At 45.5% G+C, this 17,396-nt stretch overlaps 1 protein-coding gene across 2 annotated transcripts in view; it reads right to left on the bottom strand.

The window, feature by feature from the left end:
- LGMN (legumain) overlaps positions 1-14,673 on the bottom strand; it is a 38,465-nt gene extending 23,792 nt beyond the window's left edge. The window contains exons 1-2 of one of the 2 annotated variants that reach the window (XM_040256611.1): positions 14,543-14,673; positions 3,973-4,140 (exon numbers count right to left, since the gene is read on the bottom strand). In XM_040256611.1, coding sequence (XP_040112545.1) covers positions 3,973-4,110 — 138 coding nt within the window. In that variant the 5' untranslated portion in view covers positions 4,111-4,140; positions 14,543-14,673. Of the gene's footprint in view, positions 1-3,972; positions 4,141-14,332 lie in introns of both variants that reach the window. The other variant, XM_040256612.1, reaches the window with a different exon arrangement.
- Positions 14,674-17,396: the final 2,723 nt, after the last annotated feature.

Raw genomic sequence — 17,396 nt, 5'->3', positions numbered from 1 at the left:
CTTCCCAGGAAAAGGTGGCACTCCCTTCCTCTCTACCACAGCCCCCAGCTTGAGACCAGCAGAGGGGAGGGGGCGTCAGCCTTCTCCCAGCTCCTCACCTCTTCTGTTGCCAACACTCCAGACCTTCTCCTTCAGAGCCCCACTGCCCAGCAGTGACCTCGAAACTCCCCTCAAGCCCCTTTCTCCCAGTGACTCCTGGCTCACATCTCCTCTCCTCCCAACACCCCTCCATATCCCAACATCCTCCTAATGGCTTGTGCAACGGTGAACTTCACCTTCAATCCACTTAATTTTCCTTCTCAATGCACTCAGATCTCTATACTGGAAGAAACCTTCCTCTAGTCCCATTCCTCCCCTGGTGACCTATGTTCTTCTCTCTCCCCCTCACAAGCCTGTCGGAAGAATAGCCAGGACAGCATATCTTGTGTGGTTTGCACCAAGGGACCTCTTTCTCTGTCATCCATGCATCGGAGTCTGGCTCCTGCCTCCACCACTGCAGGAACTTGTCCTCCAGGACCTTCCAAGCCCATACTCAAGATGTAACATATCCTACTAGCATCAGCCCAGACCCACCAGTTCCCTCGCTGTCATCCATTCATCCCAGCCCCAAATGGAAAACGGAGAAAGCCAATTCACTGTAACCAACACAGGTTAAATAACCATCATAAAGCACAGAAGAGTGCTCTGCAACGATCTAAGTGTGCCCAGTATACTAATCTTCTCTAAACAAATTTGTGATAATGAGTGCTATGTTCATGCAAGGAAAACGTAAACCTCAATAAAAATGTAAGTCTAAAAGTCTATGCAGAAAAGAAAAAGTCTGTGTAGGTTCTATGCGAAAAGCTCTTTCAAACGCTCTTTTGTTTCCCCCCACACTTTGAATTTTCTATTTTGTATTGGGGTGTTAACTGGCTATACCTCAAACGCTCTTCTAACACTCAGTTTCCAAAGTCAAGACAGCAAGTGTCGGCAGTTGGCCGAGGAGAGAACTTGGCCAGCAGGGATAACTGAGGCCAACCATGATTCAGCAGCCACGCTTCCTATGCCCAGCTTTAGCACCAGCATCCACCCTTCTTTAGGGACAGAAATTTCAGTCTGTGCCCACTTCTTTTTGCTTTACTTGCTTCATTCCATTTTGCTATGAAGTAGTTTACCCAGGGAAACTAGCAACACTTTAAAAAAATTTCCTGGGAGCAAAGGGTAATCAGACACCTATACTGAATAATGTTTAACCAATACATGCTTTTTAAAGTTAGTTGTATAAAAACCAGGGTGTCTGATGAAGCAGCCAGTCTGCTATCAGTGACCCGTATTTAATACCCCATCTTTCTGACTCGTGTTGAGAGGCAGAGGAGAAAACTGAGCTGGGTAGTTAATACTCGGATTACTCCTCTCTAACTGGGTCAGGTCTGTGCGTGTGCTGTGTTTAGTCACTCAGTCGTGTCTGACTCTTTGTAACCCCATGGACTGTAGCCCGCCAGGCTCCTCTGTCCATGGGATTCTCTAGGCAAGAATACTGGAGTGGGTTGCCATGCCCTCCTCCAGGGGATCTTCCCAACCCAGAGATCGAACCTGGGTCTCCCGCATTACAGGCAGATTTTTTACCATCTGAGCCACCAGGGAAGCCAGGGTCAGGTCTGGGTTAAGTATTAAAAAGGTATCATACTGCCAATGAAAATAACTTTTTAATCAAGCCAAATTTCCTATTCAGCTAGCATATAAAAAGCATTCAAGAACTAAGTCATTCAATAATCATCAAATTATAGAGCTGGTTGCCTGGAAAATCCCATGGACAGAGGAGCCTGGTAGGCTGCAGTCCATGGGGTCGCTAAGAGTCAGACACAACTGAGTGACTTCACTTTCACCTTTCACTTTCACGAATTGGAGAAGGAAATGGCAACCCACTCGTGTTCTTGCCTGGAGAATCCCAGGAATGGTGGAGCCTGGCGGGGCAGGGGGTGGGCGGCGGTTGCACAGAGTCGGACACGACTGAAGCGACTTAGCAGCAGCAGCAGAGAGTTCACCTAAACCAACCCCTATTTAACAGATTATGAAACTGATATCCTGGGAAGGAAACACACATGAGGCAGCCCTGTTAAGCCGTCACAAGCACAGATGCTAGGTCTAATCTGGCAGCCTCGGCACTTCAAAGGTGACCAGTTGAGACAGAAAGTAAACATAAATAGGGAAAAAGAACTGGACCGACGGCACAGAACCCCACAGCGGGGGGTCAAATGAGTTCACTTGTGATTGCCTGTGCATCTCGTCTCTGAGAATTGAAAGATTCAATGACTTTTTAAATAACAACGTTATTAAGGTATATAATTCACATATCACACGTCAACCTTTTAAATATACAATTCAGTGGTTTCTAGTATTTTCACCAAGTCACGCAACCATCACCATTCTCTAACTCCAGAGCCTTTTCATCATCCCTAAAAGAGACTCCACACCCAGTAACAGTCATTCTCTGTCCCCTCTTCTGCGTACACCTTGTCAACTACTAATCTACATTCTGTTTTCACAGAGTTTCCTGTGCTAGACTTCCATCTATAAATGGAATGCTGTGGTCCTTTGTGACTGGCTTCTCTCACTTCGGATAATGTTTTTAAGGTTCAGCCCTGTTGAAGCCATGCATCCGTCCCTTGTTCTCTTTTATGGCCAAATAATAACACCTTGTGTGGACAGACTATACTTTTTGTTTATCCATTTATTGGACACTTGGATTGTTCCCACTTTTAGGCTAGCATGAATAAAACTGCTATAATCATTTGAGTACAAGTTTTTTTTGGGGGGGACGTACATATTCTTTTTTTTTTTTTTTCCTGAATATATACCTAAGAGCGGAATTGCTGGGTCACACGGTAACTCTGTGTTTAACCTTTTGAGGAACTGTCAGACTGTTTTTCAAAGCAGCTACACCATTTTACATTCGCACCTGGAGGTTGCACTTTTAACATATTTACAAATGTAGATTCTTTCCTCTCTAATTTCTGCCAGGCTGGTTTGCTGAGAGTGCCAGGAAAGAAGAAGGGAAGGGGTGAAGGCAGAGCAGCAGGGCGGGGGTGTGGAGGGCAAGGAGACTCGTGACGCTGCTTCCAGAGTCCTGTCTGCACCAATTTGGCCTCACGCAAGTCACCTCTGGTCTTCAAGTCTCAGTTTCCCTATTTATTAAAATGAAGGCACTAGACCAGTAGGTCTCAACTAAGGACATATGGCAAAGTCTGGAGACAATTTTCGTTGTTACAGTGGCTGGGTGATGCTCCTGGTACCTAGAGGGCAGAGGCAGGGATGCTGCTAAACATCTTACATGGTAGGACAGCCCCCAACAGTTAAGAATTACCTGGGTGGACCCAAGTGTCAACAGTGCCAAGGCTGAGAATCCCTGCATTAGACTGAAGTGACCACATACGGGCCATTTTGAGGAACAGCCAAAATGGTTTCCAAAATGACTGTACCACTTTATAATCCACTCAGCAATGGGGACGGTGGGGTGTGTGTTCCATTCTCCACATCCTCATCAACACACTTATTTTTGCCAACCTAAGAGGAACATCTGTTCTACTTTTGGTTGCTGGGGGGAAGGGATAGTTAGAGAGTTTGGGATGGACATGTACACACAGCTACATTTAAAATGGATACCCAACAAAGACCTACTGTAGAGCACAGGGAACTCTGCTCAATGTCACACAGCAGCCTGGATGGGAGGGGGGTTTAGGGGACAATGGATACATATACATGTATGGCTGAGTCCCTTTGCTGTTCACCTGAAATTATCACAATACTGTTAAATAGCTATACCCCGATACAAAATTAAAAGTTTAAAATAAATAAAATCTTGATAGCTTCAACTCCATCCCAAAGCCAAATCAAACCAAAAAACAATAAATAAAAAGTCTCTTCTAATTACAATGTCCAGGATTGTTAACAGACTGACAGTGTCATACAGGAAAAGGTGAGTCATTTTCTTACCTGGTGCCTGTAATTATCCCAGCCCTGTGATCCCGAGACAATCACCACCCAGTGCTTGCCTCCGTCCTCAGGGTCCTCCAGGGGAACAGCAGCAATTCCCAGGACCAAGCTGAGCAGCACAGTGACTTCCCAAATCATCCTGCCCCCTTGGAGTTCCACTGCAGAAATCTAGGAAGAAAAAGGCAGAGTCAAGTGGAAAAGGAATGACCAAAACAGAACACCGCTGGACCCAAAGACAAGATCACAAAAAATGGGCCAAAAAGATACGATCATCTCATCATCAGACAGAACTCACTGAGGATAAAACTGATGACAGAGCAGAATTTTATTCTCAGCGCTGCTGCTGTTCCCCTAGAGCGGAGCAGGGGGTTGCCCACAGTGGCCCACCTTCACTACAGGCTGAACTTGGGAGAATAAACCAAAGAATATTGAGGAAGCTCTTGAGGCAACTTTTTAAAGTTTTTGTCACAACTTGGAATACAGAAAACAAAATTCACTAACAAACTTCACTGTGTAGGAAAAATATCTACCACACACTATGAACTGTTTTAAGAAAAGAACAGAAATATAATGTGTGCATAGCAAAATGTGGAAGGCAGACAAAACCTAACAGTAGTTATTCTTGGGTGGTAGATAGGTAGAATTAAGAATGACCTTCTTTCTTTTTGTCTCTCTTTACTACAAATAATATATATTACTTATACAACAAAGCTTGTAAAAATTCAACATACAGTTGATGTAAATACTGAGGGGCAATGTGTGTGAGCTATCGGGGTAAGCTATAGTCTAACACTGGCAGCCCAAATGAATGTCTCTGTATAATGCTTACAACCCATTTTCATTATTCTGTAGAAGAGGCTGGGCAAACATTTTAATCCTTGTTTTACTGGATGGGGAGGTTGAAGCAAGAGAGAAGTGACTTACCCAATATTCACTGGCCACAGACCAGAACCCGTGCCTTCTGAATTCCTGGTCCACCCTTTCTGCTACATAGTTCTACATCTCAAGACTTTATTCTTAATGAACTACATGCCCAATTTTACACTTCACGGCCAAAACTTTAAAGAGAGTTTTAAAGCACAAAAGGCAGAACTAAGGCTGAGTCCTGGCCACCCTGCATTACTCAGACAAGTATGCTATTTTAATGCCCTGTGTCCTGACTATGTTATTTTTAAAAAAGCCTTCCTATGGCAGAAGCCAGGCCTGTCATTCTGAGATAAGAGGAAAAACAGTCATTGAGATGTAGGGACTCAGAACAGAACAGTCTACGAGGCTAACCTCTGCCTCTGATGCTTTTTGACAAAACAGTGCTCATTTACTCACTCATTAATGTAGTCACTCATTCATTCACCTCCTCAGTCAGAGTCTCCTGAACTCTGACCCTGCCAGAAAAAGCACTGGGGGCCAGGAACGCAATAGGGACAGGACGAAGCTTCTGTCCTCAAGGACTGCAGAGCCAGCTAAGTCACGAAACACCCTGAAGTCTAGGCAACCATCCTCAGCATCTGTGCCTAGTTCAGTTCAGTTCAGTCGCTCAGTCGTGTCCGACTCTTTGCGACCCCATGAATTGCAGCACGCCAGGCCTCCCTGTCCATCACCAACTCCCGGAGTTCACTCAAACTCACGTCCATCGAGTCGGTGATGCCATCCAGCCATCTCATCCTCTGTCGTCCCCTTCTCCTCCTGCCCCCAATCCCTCCCAGCATCAGAGTCTTTTCCAATGAGTCAACTCTTCGCATGAGGTGGCCAAAGTACTGGAGTTTCAGCTTTAGCATCATTTCCTCCAAAGAAATCCCAGCGCTGATCTCCTTCAGAATGGACTGGTTGGATCTCCTTGCAGTCCAAGGGACTCTCAAGAGTCTTCTCCAACACCACAGTTCAAAAGCATCAATTCTTCAGTGCTCAGCCTTCTTCACAGTCCAACTCTCACATCCATACATGACCACAGGAAAAACCATAGCCTTGACTAGACGGACCTTAGTCGGCAAAGTAATGTCTCTGCTTTTGAATATGCTATCTAGGTTGCCTGTGCCTAAGACTGTGCTAAACCTCAAAATGATGGGATTTCCTCCCAAGTGAAAAAACAGGAAGCCCTGAGTTTTACCAAAGTTTTAAAAAGTAAAGGCACTTTGGGCCAGCACTTCTCCAGCTTGACTTATATGCCCAGATTGCCTGGGGGGCTTGTTAGAAGGCAGAGTCTGACTCAGTAGGCATGGGCAGGGCCTGAGACTCTGCATTTCTGACAAGCTCTGGGTGATGCCCAGGACTACACTCTAGTCAGCTCTGCCCAGAAGCCCAGCTTCCTAGTCAAGAAACCGTACTACTCTAGCCCCGCAAGACTTCTCCCAGGAACTCAATGCTTCACATGTAAGAATTAAGAATCTGAGGTGGGAGGACTTCCCTGGCAGTCCAGTGGTTGAGACTTGGAGCTGCCAATGCAGGCAGCAGAGGTTCAGTCTCCGGTCAGGGGACTAGGATCCTGCACGCTACACAGCATAGCCAAACAACAACAAAAAAGAATCTGAGTTAGTGCTAGATCCAGGTTTCTTTAGCTCCACTGCAAAGTCATGGATGCATGGGTAACTGCAATAACGTGCCCCAGAGTTGTTTCAAGATTGTCTTCAAATGGTCAAGGTGAGTCACAGATGAGGGCAGTGGACTTCCCAGGCCACCCAGCCCTGGAACCCGCTGGTCTATTAATATGTCAGTGTGTATGGACAGGATGTTTTCTCATGTCCACTTGACCTGCCCAGGGCTCACCAAGGGATAATAAAAGGGGAAGTAATACAAAGGTATGAATCAGCAGCAGTGAGGTCAGGCAAGAGACAGTCAAGCTCCCACCCCCAGAGCTCTGCAGGGGCCCCCACACTGGAGGGGGAGGGGAGCCAGTGATACTGGCGGCCATGCAACCAGCAGCCTCCTGGCTGCAGGCAAGCCTCCCAGGAAGGCTTCTCTTGGGGCAAGGGTCAGCAAAGCCTCTGTAAAGGGCTAGAAAGTAGGTATTTTCAGCTCTGCAGGTCACGTCATCCCCATCGCAACTCTTCAGCTCTCCAATGGTATCACAAAGCAGCTAAAGACGATACAGAAACCAGTGAACACGGCTACATTCCAATGAAACTGAAACAGGTGGTCTCTGTGGCCCGCCCTCAGGAGCCAGAATGGGTTCTCAGCCCACAGGCCAGGTACAGTCTGGGGTTTTTATTATCTTTCATCAACAATCATAAAACAGGCTCCCTGGTTTGCATACCATTCTTTCTGAGTGTCTATCATGTGACTCAATCCTGAAGCGGCTGATCTGTCTGGAGGCACTAAGTGCCTGACTTCTTCTTTTCTTTCTCTTTTCTTTTTTTTTTTTTCGTTGTGCATCATGGCATGTGGGATCTTAGTTCCCCTGACCAGGGGCCAAACCTGTGCCCCCCAGAAGTGGAGGCTCAGAGTTTCAGTCATTAGACTGCCAGGGAATTCCCCCTTTCATATTTAAATAAAATATACTAGAGTTGAATGGTTGGCCTGCCTGAGCAACGGAATAGACACCACCAGGTTATTTTTACAAATTCCAGTTTACCTTTCATTCTTCTACTAAACACTAGCAAGTTACTCCTCGGTGAGGGAAAGCACCTTATTCATACACAAGGGACATTTTCAGAGTTAACATTTAGCGATGTTCTTGTCTATCTTTTTTTAAATTATTAACACAGAGTTGTGGTTCCTTGAATACAATGCCAAGTTAGAAGCCTCACCATGTGACACCGATTGGGAAATGCCACTTAAAAAACACATACACTAATATGTTGGGAAATGTATGGGGCCAGGGGCGAAGGAAAGATGTGAAGTAATACAATCCTTCCATCACCCTTAGCAATGAACACGTCTCAACACAGCAGGTTTCAGATGGCAATTTCCTGGTCAGCACTATTCTTGACGAAGTCGAGCGCAGGAAAACAAAATCACAAATCATCTTGCAGCATATCTATGATTCTCGTTTCAGCAGAGAGAAAAGTTCATGAATAAAAAGTAAACAAGGATCCCTGGGACTTCCCTGATGGCTCAGTGGTTAAGAATCTGCCTTCCAACACAAGGGTCACAGACATGATCCCTAGTTGGGGAACGAGGATCCCATACGCTGCAGGGTAACTTAGTCCACAGGCTGCCAACTAGACAAGCACTGCAATGAAGACCCAGCGCAGTCAAAAAAACCAGTAAATGATCCCTGCCAAACTGGCCCAGGAAGACCGCTATTTCTTGCCTGTGGTGCTCCAGGGCCCCAGTCGCACAGGCGCCGTCTTCTGCTTCTTCCTGTCTACTCATTCGTCCAACACACAGGGCCTGAACACCCACCCTGAACAGGGAGCCAAACCAGCGAAACCCTTCACAGAGCTGACATTCTAGCAGGAAGAGACAGGTTGTGCAGTGGTCATGAGTGCTGGGGAGGAAATAAAGGCAGAAGAGGAAGTCCCGGTGGGAGTGTCAGGTATCACTTTTCAAAAAGGGAAGATTTTAAGAAGGTGAGGGAGATCACCCATTTGTAGCAGGAAAACCCCAGAGGCAACATAAATGGTCATTTACAGGGGTTGCGTGTGGTTGTTGTCCAGTCGCTAAGTCGTGTCCATCTCTTTGCAACCCCATGGACTGTAGCACACCAGGCTCCTCTGTCCTCCACTACCTCCTGGAGTTTGCGCAAATTCATGTCTACTGAGTTGTTATGGTTTTCCCAGTAGTCATGTGAGAGTTGGACTGTGAAGAAAGCTGAGCGCCAAAGAATTGATGCTTTTGAACTGTGGTGTTGGAGAAGACTCTCAAAAGTCCCTTGGACTGCAAGGAGATCCAACCAATCCATTCTAAAGGAGATCAGTCCTGGGTGTTCTTTGGAAGGAATGATGCTAAAGCTGAAACTCCAATACTTTGGCCACCTCTTGTGAAGAGTTGACTCATTGGAAAAGACTCTGATGCTGGGAGGGATTGGGGGCAGGAGGAGAAGGGGACGTCAGAGGATGAGATGGCTGGGTGGCATCACCGACTCGATGGACGTGAGTCTGAGTGAACTCCAGGAGATGGTGATGGACAGGGAGGCCTGGCATGCTGCGACTCATGGGGTCGCAGAGAGTCGGACACGACTGAGCAACTGGACTGAACTGAGTTGATAATCCGATCTAACCATCTCATCCTCTGCCACCCTCTTCTCCTTGTGCCTTCAATCTTTTCCAACGTCAGGGGCTTTTCCATCTACAGGGTACTATTTATCAAATCAATTATATGTGTGTGCATGTGTGTGTTAGCAGCTCAGTCATATCCAACCCTTTGCGACCCCATGGGCTGTAGCCCACCAGGCTCCTCCATCCATGGGATTTTTCAGGCAAGAATACTGGAGTGGGTTACCATTCCCTTCTCCAGAGGATTGTCCCAATCCAGGAGTCGAACCTGGGTCTCCTGCATTGCAGGCAGACTCTTTACCGTCTGAGCCACCAGGGAAGCCCTAACTCAAATATAATACATCCTTATAACGGGATATAGTGACAACTTTAAAAGAAAAAGGTAGTTCTTGAAAGTGCCGAGAGTGGGAAGGCCTCTGAGAGGATGCTCAGGGGTATGTGTTTAGTCTGCTAACCATTTGCAAGGAGAAAATGATCCAAGGCAGCTGTTGCTCTAACCAGAGGAGAGAGGAAAGTCCCCAGGAGTATTCTGTTGTTGCTATGCCACACAGGAAGGGAGGGCGGGATATGCGTGGGTATCTATGAACCATGGAGTGTGCAAGACACTTTCCCATCCTCACAACAGCCTGTGAGCAGTCTCATTACCCCCTTCAGCTGAGACAGACTAGCAAAGGTAGAGAAACTTGGTAGAAAGTGGCACTGTTGCGTGACACACAGAGCTGCTTCCAAAGATTGCTTCTTCTACTACACCACCTTGCTCGTCACACCAAAAAAGCATTGTTTTTGTGAATATCTCAGAGGCCCTGTAACCACAGGTGGGAGGGCTACACCCTACACTCCAGGGCCTCCAAGTTTCCTCCAGCAGCAGGATACCCAACATGCCTGCTCTTCACCACCCCACTATTTTAAGACACTTGTGGGTAATCAGTTATAAAAAGGTCTTAGAAGAAGAGCCCATCAAAGGAGAACTTGAACCACACAAAGTCAAAGTCAATGGACAAGCCTTTACAAATGAATTTTACCAGCCTCCAATGCCAGGTCCTCGCTGCTCCCCCTGGTCCAGCGACCCTCTCATGTTACAGGGCTACACGAAGTCACTGATTCAACTGAAGGACTCCACTTCAGACAGCACCATCAAGTGGGGTCTGATCCAATAGGGGAGGTTTGGGACAGACCCGAGTGCACATACCAGATCAACTGTCACCAGCAATAGAAGTAACAAGGCTACAGTTAGAGGACCATCTAAATAGCAGGATCAAATTCAAATCTAGGTCTGACATCAAAGCCCAGACCTTAACCACCCCCGTGACTTCCCACATCAGCCCTGTACTTGCTACTTGCTCTGGGTTAGCAATAGAGAACCATTAAAGCCAACCAAAGCAGCTGGGCAGACAATGACATCTGTAAAGAGACTTCCAAACCTACAGGTTTTAGATCTTGCCCTCTGTTCTTTGGGGGCTTACAACAAAATCATCATGCAAGTGGTCCCTGGCTGATAACATGCAAAAGAGACAAGGACAGGAGACAAGGAGCCCTCTTTCACCGAACTAAAGTCAAGTTCCTCTGAGCCCTCCTCCCGACAAGACTTTGGCCCACTGAGCCCAGGTTTAGCAAGAATCCTGCAAGAATCTCCCATCTTCAGCGTCTAATCAAGCTTCTCTTAGCAATTTTTCAGCCATTGTCCCTCCCACTCTGCCTACTGGCAATAAATCTTAGTTGTCCTTGATGTACTTGGAGTTGAGCTCAGTTCTATATGGAAGTCTTTCTCCTCTAATACAATAGCTAGAATAAAATCCATCTTGTCATTTTTAAAAAAAAATGGTTACATTACATGGCACGTGGGATTTTAATTCTCCAGCCAGGGATCAAACCCGCGCCCCACGCACTGGAAGGATAAAGTCCTAACTACTAGACCACCAAGGAAGTCCCCATCTTGTCTTTTTAACAAATGTCAGGTGAAATTTCTCTTTAATACAGGACAGTTACTAAGTTACTACAGTTCCTAAGTCCAGGGAGACCCTGCCTCACCTTAATTGTTCATCTGTCAAATGGGATGGTAGAACTAAATTATTAATGGCCCATTCAGTTCCCATATCCTTTGATTTTCTGTTTCAAGAGTAAAATGGGGGAAAAAAAGAAAGAAAGAAAAGAAAATCCAAGTAGTCTTATCTCAAATCTCAAAAAAATGGATTTTGTTCAAGTGAGAGAATCAATGTTTTTTCATAGGGAACATTTATGATTCAGTAGCAAAGCACAAAGCACTGGATTAGAGCATGTCCTTCAAAGTTACCGAACTGTGATTCTATGGAGGACTTCCCATATGGTGGCTCTATGGTGGCTCAGTTGGTAAAGAATCTACCTGCAATGATGCTATGGAACTTTTTTTCCCCACAACTCTGTTAACTGTAGATACTAGAAATGAAAATAATTATTGTCTAAAAACATGCAAATGAATTCTATTAAGTGGAGGTGCAAGTGACTCCCCCTTTGAAAGAAAGAAGCCAGCTTTCCCATTGCACGTTTCAGTATTTCTGTTCTACAAATGTACTTTGTACTTGGAATCTCCTTTCAGCTGACAGTAATATATAGAGAGTGACATTGTTGTTCGGTCACTAAGTCACATCCAACTCTGCAACCCCATGGACTGCAGCTTGCCAGGCTTCCCTGTCCTTCACTACGTCCCAGAGTTTGCTCAAACTCTTGTCCATTGAGTTAGGGAAGCCTTCCAACCAGCTCATCCTCTGTTGCCCCCTTCACTTTAAAAAAATTATCTTTTAACATTTCAAGATGTACAAGCAGCTACAACGTATTTCAAAATACACATAGTCAAGAAAGATTTTTTAAATTTACTAATGTCTAGAAGAATTTGATTTTTGATTAATGGTTTTTCTACACTTTTATTTTCACTGCTTATTTGGCATTTGAATTTCTTTAAGTTTCTCCCAAATTACTATTTTTTGAAATCTAGGATTAATAATAGTTTGTAGTCTTTCCCCAAATGAATGAGCATGACTTTTATAACTAGATGTCAATTCTTAAGTTTAATTTTGCTACAACTTATATTTTAAGAAATTGAAGGATACACGTTAAACTACAGAAATGTACAAATATAATATAAAATACCTGTTACCGTCATACAGATCAGCTGTTAATATTTTGTAAATCTGTTAAACCTCTTTCCCCATAAACAAATAAAACATTACAGATAAAACAGTCCCCGCCTTGTCCTGTCCCATTCTCCGAATACCACAAGGTAACCACTATTGTAAATTATTTCATTCCAAGCAATTTATTATACTTTAAAATACATATATCCACTTTATAAACATTCTCCTACTAACAAACATGTCGGTTGCTACTTTTTTTTTTTAACTATTAAAATGTTGCAAAAGCATTCTTACACTCATCGCCTTGTGTATACAAATGTCTCTCTGGTACTTTAGGAGTAGAAGCACAGAGTCTTAAGATATACCTATTTTGCTAGCAGCTGTACTGTCCTAAAATATACTTCCAAATATCTGATATCTTTCAAACACTTGATACTCTTGAGAGTAACAAACTTTCTAATTTCTAATCTGATAGATATAAAGTGATCTAATTATGGGTTTAATCTGTATCTCCTGGATTACAAGATAATTTGAGTCATATGTCTAATCATCCGATTTCCACATCCTTAACATTTGTGATGATTTCTCCTTCATAAAATGGGACTCAAATTTTGACCTAAAGCAATGTCTGTGGTTTAAGGAAAGAAAAAAAAGCCTTGTCATTTCCTTAAAAAAGAGAGTCAGTCACAGGTGGAAAACTCAAGAGACAGCATTCACCTCAATATATTTTTAATACTAGGTATGGTGTTCACTTACTTAAGAGTTCACAACCTTTTACTCATCTCTCCTCTCATTCAAATGCAATTGTCTTTAAAATCCTCAGCAATTCTCCTGGCAATTACTGCAATGAGCTCCCTGGTGTGGCCTCTTTCCAACACTTTTCCACATTAGAGAGTATCTAAGGTACACACTGGGCTTCCCTCGTGGCTCATTGGTAAAAAAACCTGTCCAGCAATGCAGGAGACTCCGGTTCTATCCCTGGGTTGAAAAGATCCCCTGGAGAAGGAAATGGTAACCCACTCCAGTATTCTCCCTTGGGAAATCCCATGGACAGAGGAGCCTGGCTACAGGCCATGGGGTCACAAAAGAGTCCAACACAACTTCACGACTAAACAATAGCAACAGCAAAGATATACAACTACTAAATTCAGCTTCTAGGGCTTTCAGGGCAAAATCCAAGTCTCTTACAGCAGCACAGGAGGCTTGCAAGATGCGCCTCTCTTGTTTTCCACTATCCACAAGAAATCCCTTGCTCCAACCAGGCTCAGGACTCCGGGTCCAAAATCAGTGCTCTTTTCCTGCCTTCATCATGCTATTTTCCAGGCGAAATGCTCTTCTCTTTCATCTCACTAGCTCCTGCCCATCCCTCAAACTCCATTCAATTATTCCCTTCTCTGCAAAGTCTTACCTCTTCCCACAAGCAGGGTTACATGCTGCCCCTGGAACACTGGAATGGTTCACGATAAACTGCCTCTCCCCTTTATGAAATAATCCCTGCTTTAAAAACTTAGTAAGGCTCAACCAATGTTTGCGAACTAATGCAGTAAAGACATTACTGCCTGGAGCAAAGAGAGCTGGGCCATGCCACTCACTACATACCACAGGGCAAGTCTCAAACCATGGACATTTATTTTCACAAAATTTCCTTCTCCCAGCCCCTAGATTCTTGGCACTGAATACCACGTGGGTAAAACCTCAACTCTAATAGAAGTAGGGGACCAAATCCTGCTTTCACTTCCATGGTTCATGTGAATCATCCTGTTAACTCCCATTAGCTCAAACCTATGAGAAGTGGCGCTTTTATGATTTCTCAGAAGGGATGTTTTTATACCTTTGGGTATATTTGCTGTTGTGGTTAACATAACCCCTTCCCCCTTAGGCTACCAAGAACTAACTGGAAACAGATGCAACCTCAGCATTACAAACCTCAACAACCTGAATTGTTTCTAGATTGTTAAGACAGGACACAAGAGACCCCTCCTGGCATTCCCTGGCTATAGGACCTTAGCAAATGTGCTGTCAGCTCGCGCCTGTTTCTCTCTGCTCTCGGAGGAGCCTGGGCTTCCAGCCAGAGCTCGCGCAACAAAAGGAGCCCCAACTCACCAACCCCACGGGATGCAAGGCTGAGAGAGGTCATCGGAAGTCATCGTTTGCCGAAAACTCCCTTTCGCCCGATGAGAAATGGATTTACTCAAACAAAAAGGCCGGGGAAACTGAAAATCCCAGCCATGAAGCCAAGATCTGCGGCAAACAGGCGACCCTGGTCCGGGGCGTTGGGCTGGGCCCCAGTACCCTGCCAGGGATATTGATTACCTGCTGAGGGACCGTGGGAACTCCTCACGATGCGCAGCCTCAGAGCAGTCAGCCGCCCGCGTCCTCCCTGCACAGATTGCTGAGCTGGGTCCTAGCTCCTTGCTTTGAGCGTTGGCTGCGCCGCGGCGATTGGCCGAGCTTCGGGGAGGAGCGTCTTCGAAAGGCAATGGGAGGCGAGAACGAGGCCGGAGAGTCGCAGGAACTACAAGTCCCAGCGAGCCTCCTCTGGGCCTTCTCATCCCAGAGGGCAAAGGAACGCTGGGAGAACGGTATCCAGTGAATTAGGGGAGGATGGCGTGAGGGTGGGAGGGTGGTTCTGACGTGTGTGGAACCAGGGGCGCAGTGATTCCCCGGAAGGATCGATCCCCAGCGCGCTAAGCCGTTAAACACTCTGCTTCTAAACTTGTACACAAATTAGAACCACGTAGGGTAGTAGCTTCGTAGGTACTGATGCCTGCGCCTCTCCCTAAAGATTTTGAGTTCTTTGGTTGGTCTGCCTGTGGCCTGGGTTTTGGAGTCTTTAAGGAGCCCCAGGTGATAGGATGTGCAGATCCGTTTCATCCTGGTAACAACCCTAGGAGAGGAAGGCACTTGTACACACAGGGCAACTAAGGAAAGTTATGTCAGGGAGGTTAATTTTCGGAAGATCACATACCTCTGAAGTGGCAGAGCCAGAATTCGGAGCCAGGCAGTCTAGTTCCAGAATCCGGTGCTTTTTATCCGTATGCTACTTCTCAAACGTTTGGTATTATCTCACAGGGAGAGAAAAGTAAAATACTATACATACAAGTACCATGGTGTGGAGCTCAGAAAGTTGAGTTGAATGGAGTTATTATGAGGGAATAAGTCCCATCCTGCCCAAGGACATCGAGCACAAGATATATAGGACTTACATTCATGGGTTGTCTCGTTTCATCTTTTTTGTTTGGCTGTGTTGGCTTGTGTCAAATTAGTTCCCCCACTGTTGCAGGAAAGGGGACCCCTTCCAGGGCCCAAAACTGGGCTCTTGTCTTACACTTGGAAATGAATTGTCCAAGGAAACACATCTGCTGACAAAGCAAGAGATTTTATTGGGAAAGGGCACCCGGGTGGAGAGCAGTAGGGTAAGGGAACCCAGGAGAACAGCTCTGTCACATGGCTTGCAGTCTTGGGTTTTATGGTGATGGGATTAGTTTCTGGGTTGTCTTTAGCCAATCATTCTGACTCAGAGTCCTTCCTGGTGGTGCTGCACACCTTGTTCAGCCAAGATAGATGCCAAAGAGAAGGATTCTGGGAGGTGGACATGTGGTGTCTCCTTTTGACCTTTCCCGAACTCTTCCGGTTGGTGGAGGCTTATTAGTTCCAAGTTTCTTACCAGGACCTCCTGTCATAAAACAACTCATGCAAATGGTTACTGTGGTGCCTGGCCAGGGTGGGTGGTTTCAATCAGTGTGATTCCCCTAACATCACCACAGTTTAACTCAGGCCCTCAGCTGTGAAAGCAGAGTCCTAATCACCAGACCACCAAGGAACTCCCTGATGTCCTTTTGTAATTTTTTTTTTTTAAACGCAAATCATGGGTCTGTGTACTACCCTAGGCCTACTGCCAATTGTGTGAATAAAAGTCTAGAGGAACACACCCACACCCATTGGTTTAGGCATGACTGGGAGAACAAAGCAGAGATGAGCTATTGTAGGAGAGACCGTGTGGCCCACAAAAGAATGTGTATACTGTGTGACCATTTACAGAAAAAGCTTACCCACCCTGAGTCGAGTACTTGGCCCAAGATCACAGCTTGGAAGTGACCAGGGCTTCAAGTTCAGGTCTGTCCAAGCCTAAAGTCAGTTCTCATGACCACTGTGCTTTCACAGTCTTCCTCAATGGGGAGCATAAATGTTATGTGCCAGTTGTATGGGCTTTAGAAACATTCACAACCCAAAAGTTGAGTGTGGAGGAGCTGGAAGGCCTTAAGCAAATACTGAAAATGTATTTGCTCCACTCATGACGAAGGATGGAAGCTGGAACGAGCATAACAAAGGGTTATGAGCAGTTATTGAGTGCCCAAGGCTGGGAACGGATGAAGAAGGGGTCATACGCCTGGCCTTGAGGCGTTCGGAAGCTTTCTTCTGGCCACCTGTTTCTGGGAGCAAGGACTGTTGTTTCATGATAAGACTCCCTTTAGAGTTTCACCAAAGGTATGTTATGTCTTGGACGGTGACATAACATATTTGGTGACATAACGGTATTTTATGCTTGAATGCTTTGAGGTTTTATCGAGAAAGGCTACATGCAAGTCTGCTTTATGCTCTGCTCCCTGAGACCATATATCTGTGAAGCTGGATAATAAAATTTGTCAGTCCACTAGAGGCTGTCCCTGAATGTCCTTTCAGAGCGCGGTTCTCCAAGCCTTACAGTTGAAGATTATGCTTTATTCAGTGGGAATTTTTAAGACTTCGAGTCCAGGGGATAGCACCTCAAGTAACCCTGAGCGAAGTGCTCCAAGGAGGAGCCAGGCTATATAGAAGTTTTGCAATAAAGGACAAGTTGTCTGCACATAAAAAGGTTATTGTTAAAGAAAACCAGACAACCCAAGTTAAGCAATTTAGCACTTTTCTAGGTATGGGAAGATGCAAGCGTCTGGACTCACTGAAATCAGTCCTTTGATGTTGCACCTCACTCAGCACAGTATACTGTTTTCACATCCTGAGCTTCCTCGGGGCTCCCCATAGGGAGTGGCTGCTGTCTGATGTCTGCTGGATGGCAGGTATTTTTCCCTTCCTGGGTTCCCTCAGGGCTCACCAGCTCACCATCTGTAGTGGCTGGACTGCTGGTGACGTGACATCCATATTTACTGATGTGTTGTGTCAGGAAATA

The sequence above is a fragment of the Oryx dammah genome, unplaced genomic scaffold (genome assembly GCF_014754425.2).
Source record: "Oryx dammah isolate SB20612 unplaced genomic scaffold, SCBI_Odam_1.1 HiC_scaffold_16, whole genome shotgun sequence".
NCBI classification, from domain to species: domain Eukaryota; kingdom Metazoa; phylum Chordata; class Mammalia; order Artiodactyla; family Bovidae; genus Oryx; species Oryx dammah.
Note: the sequence above shows the minus strand (reverse complement) of the source record. Positions and strands in the feature narration are given on the sequence as shown.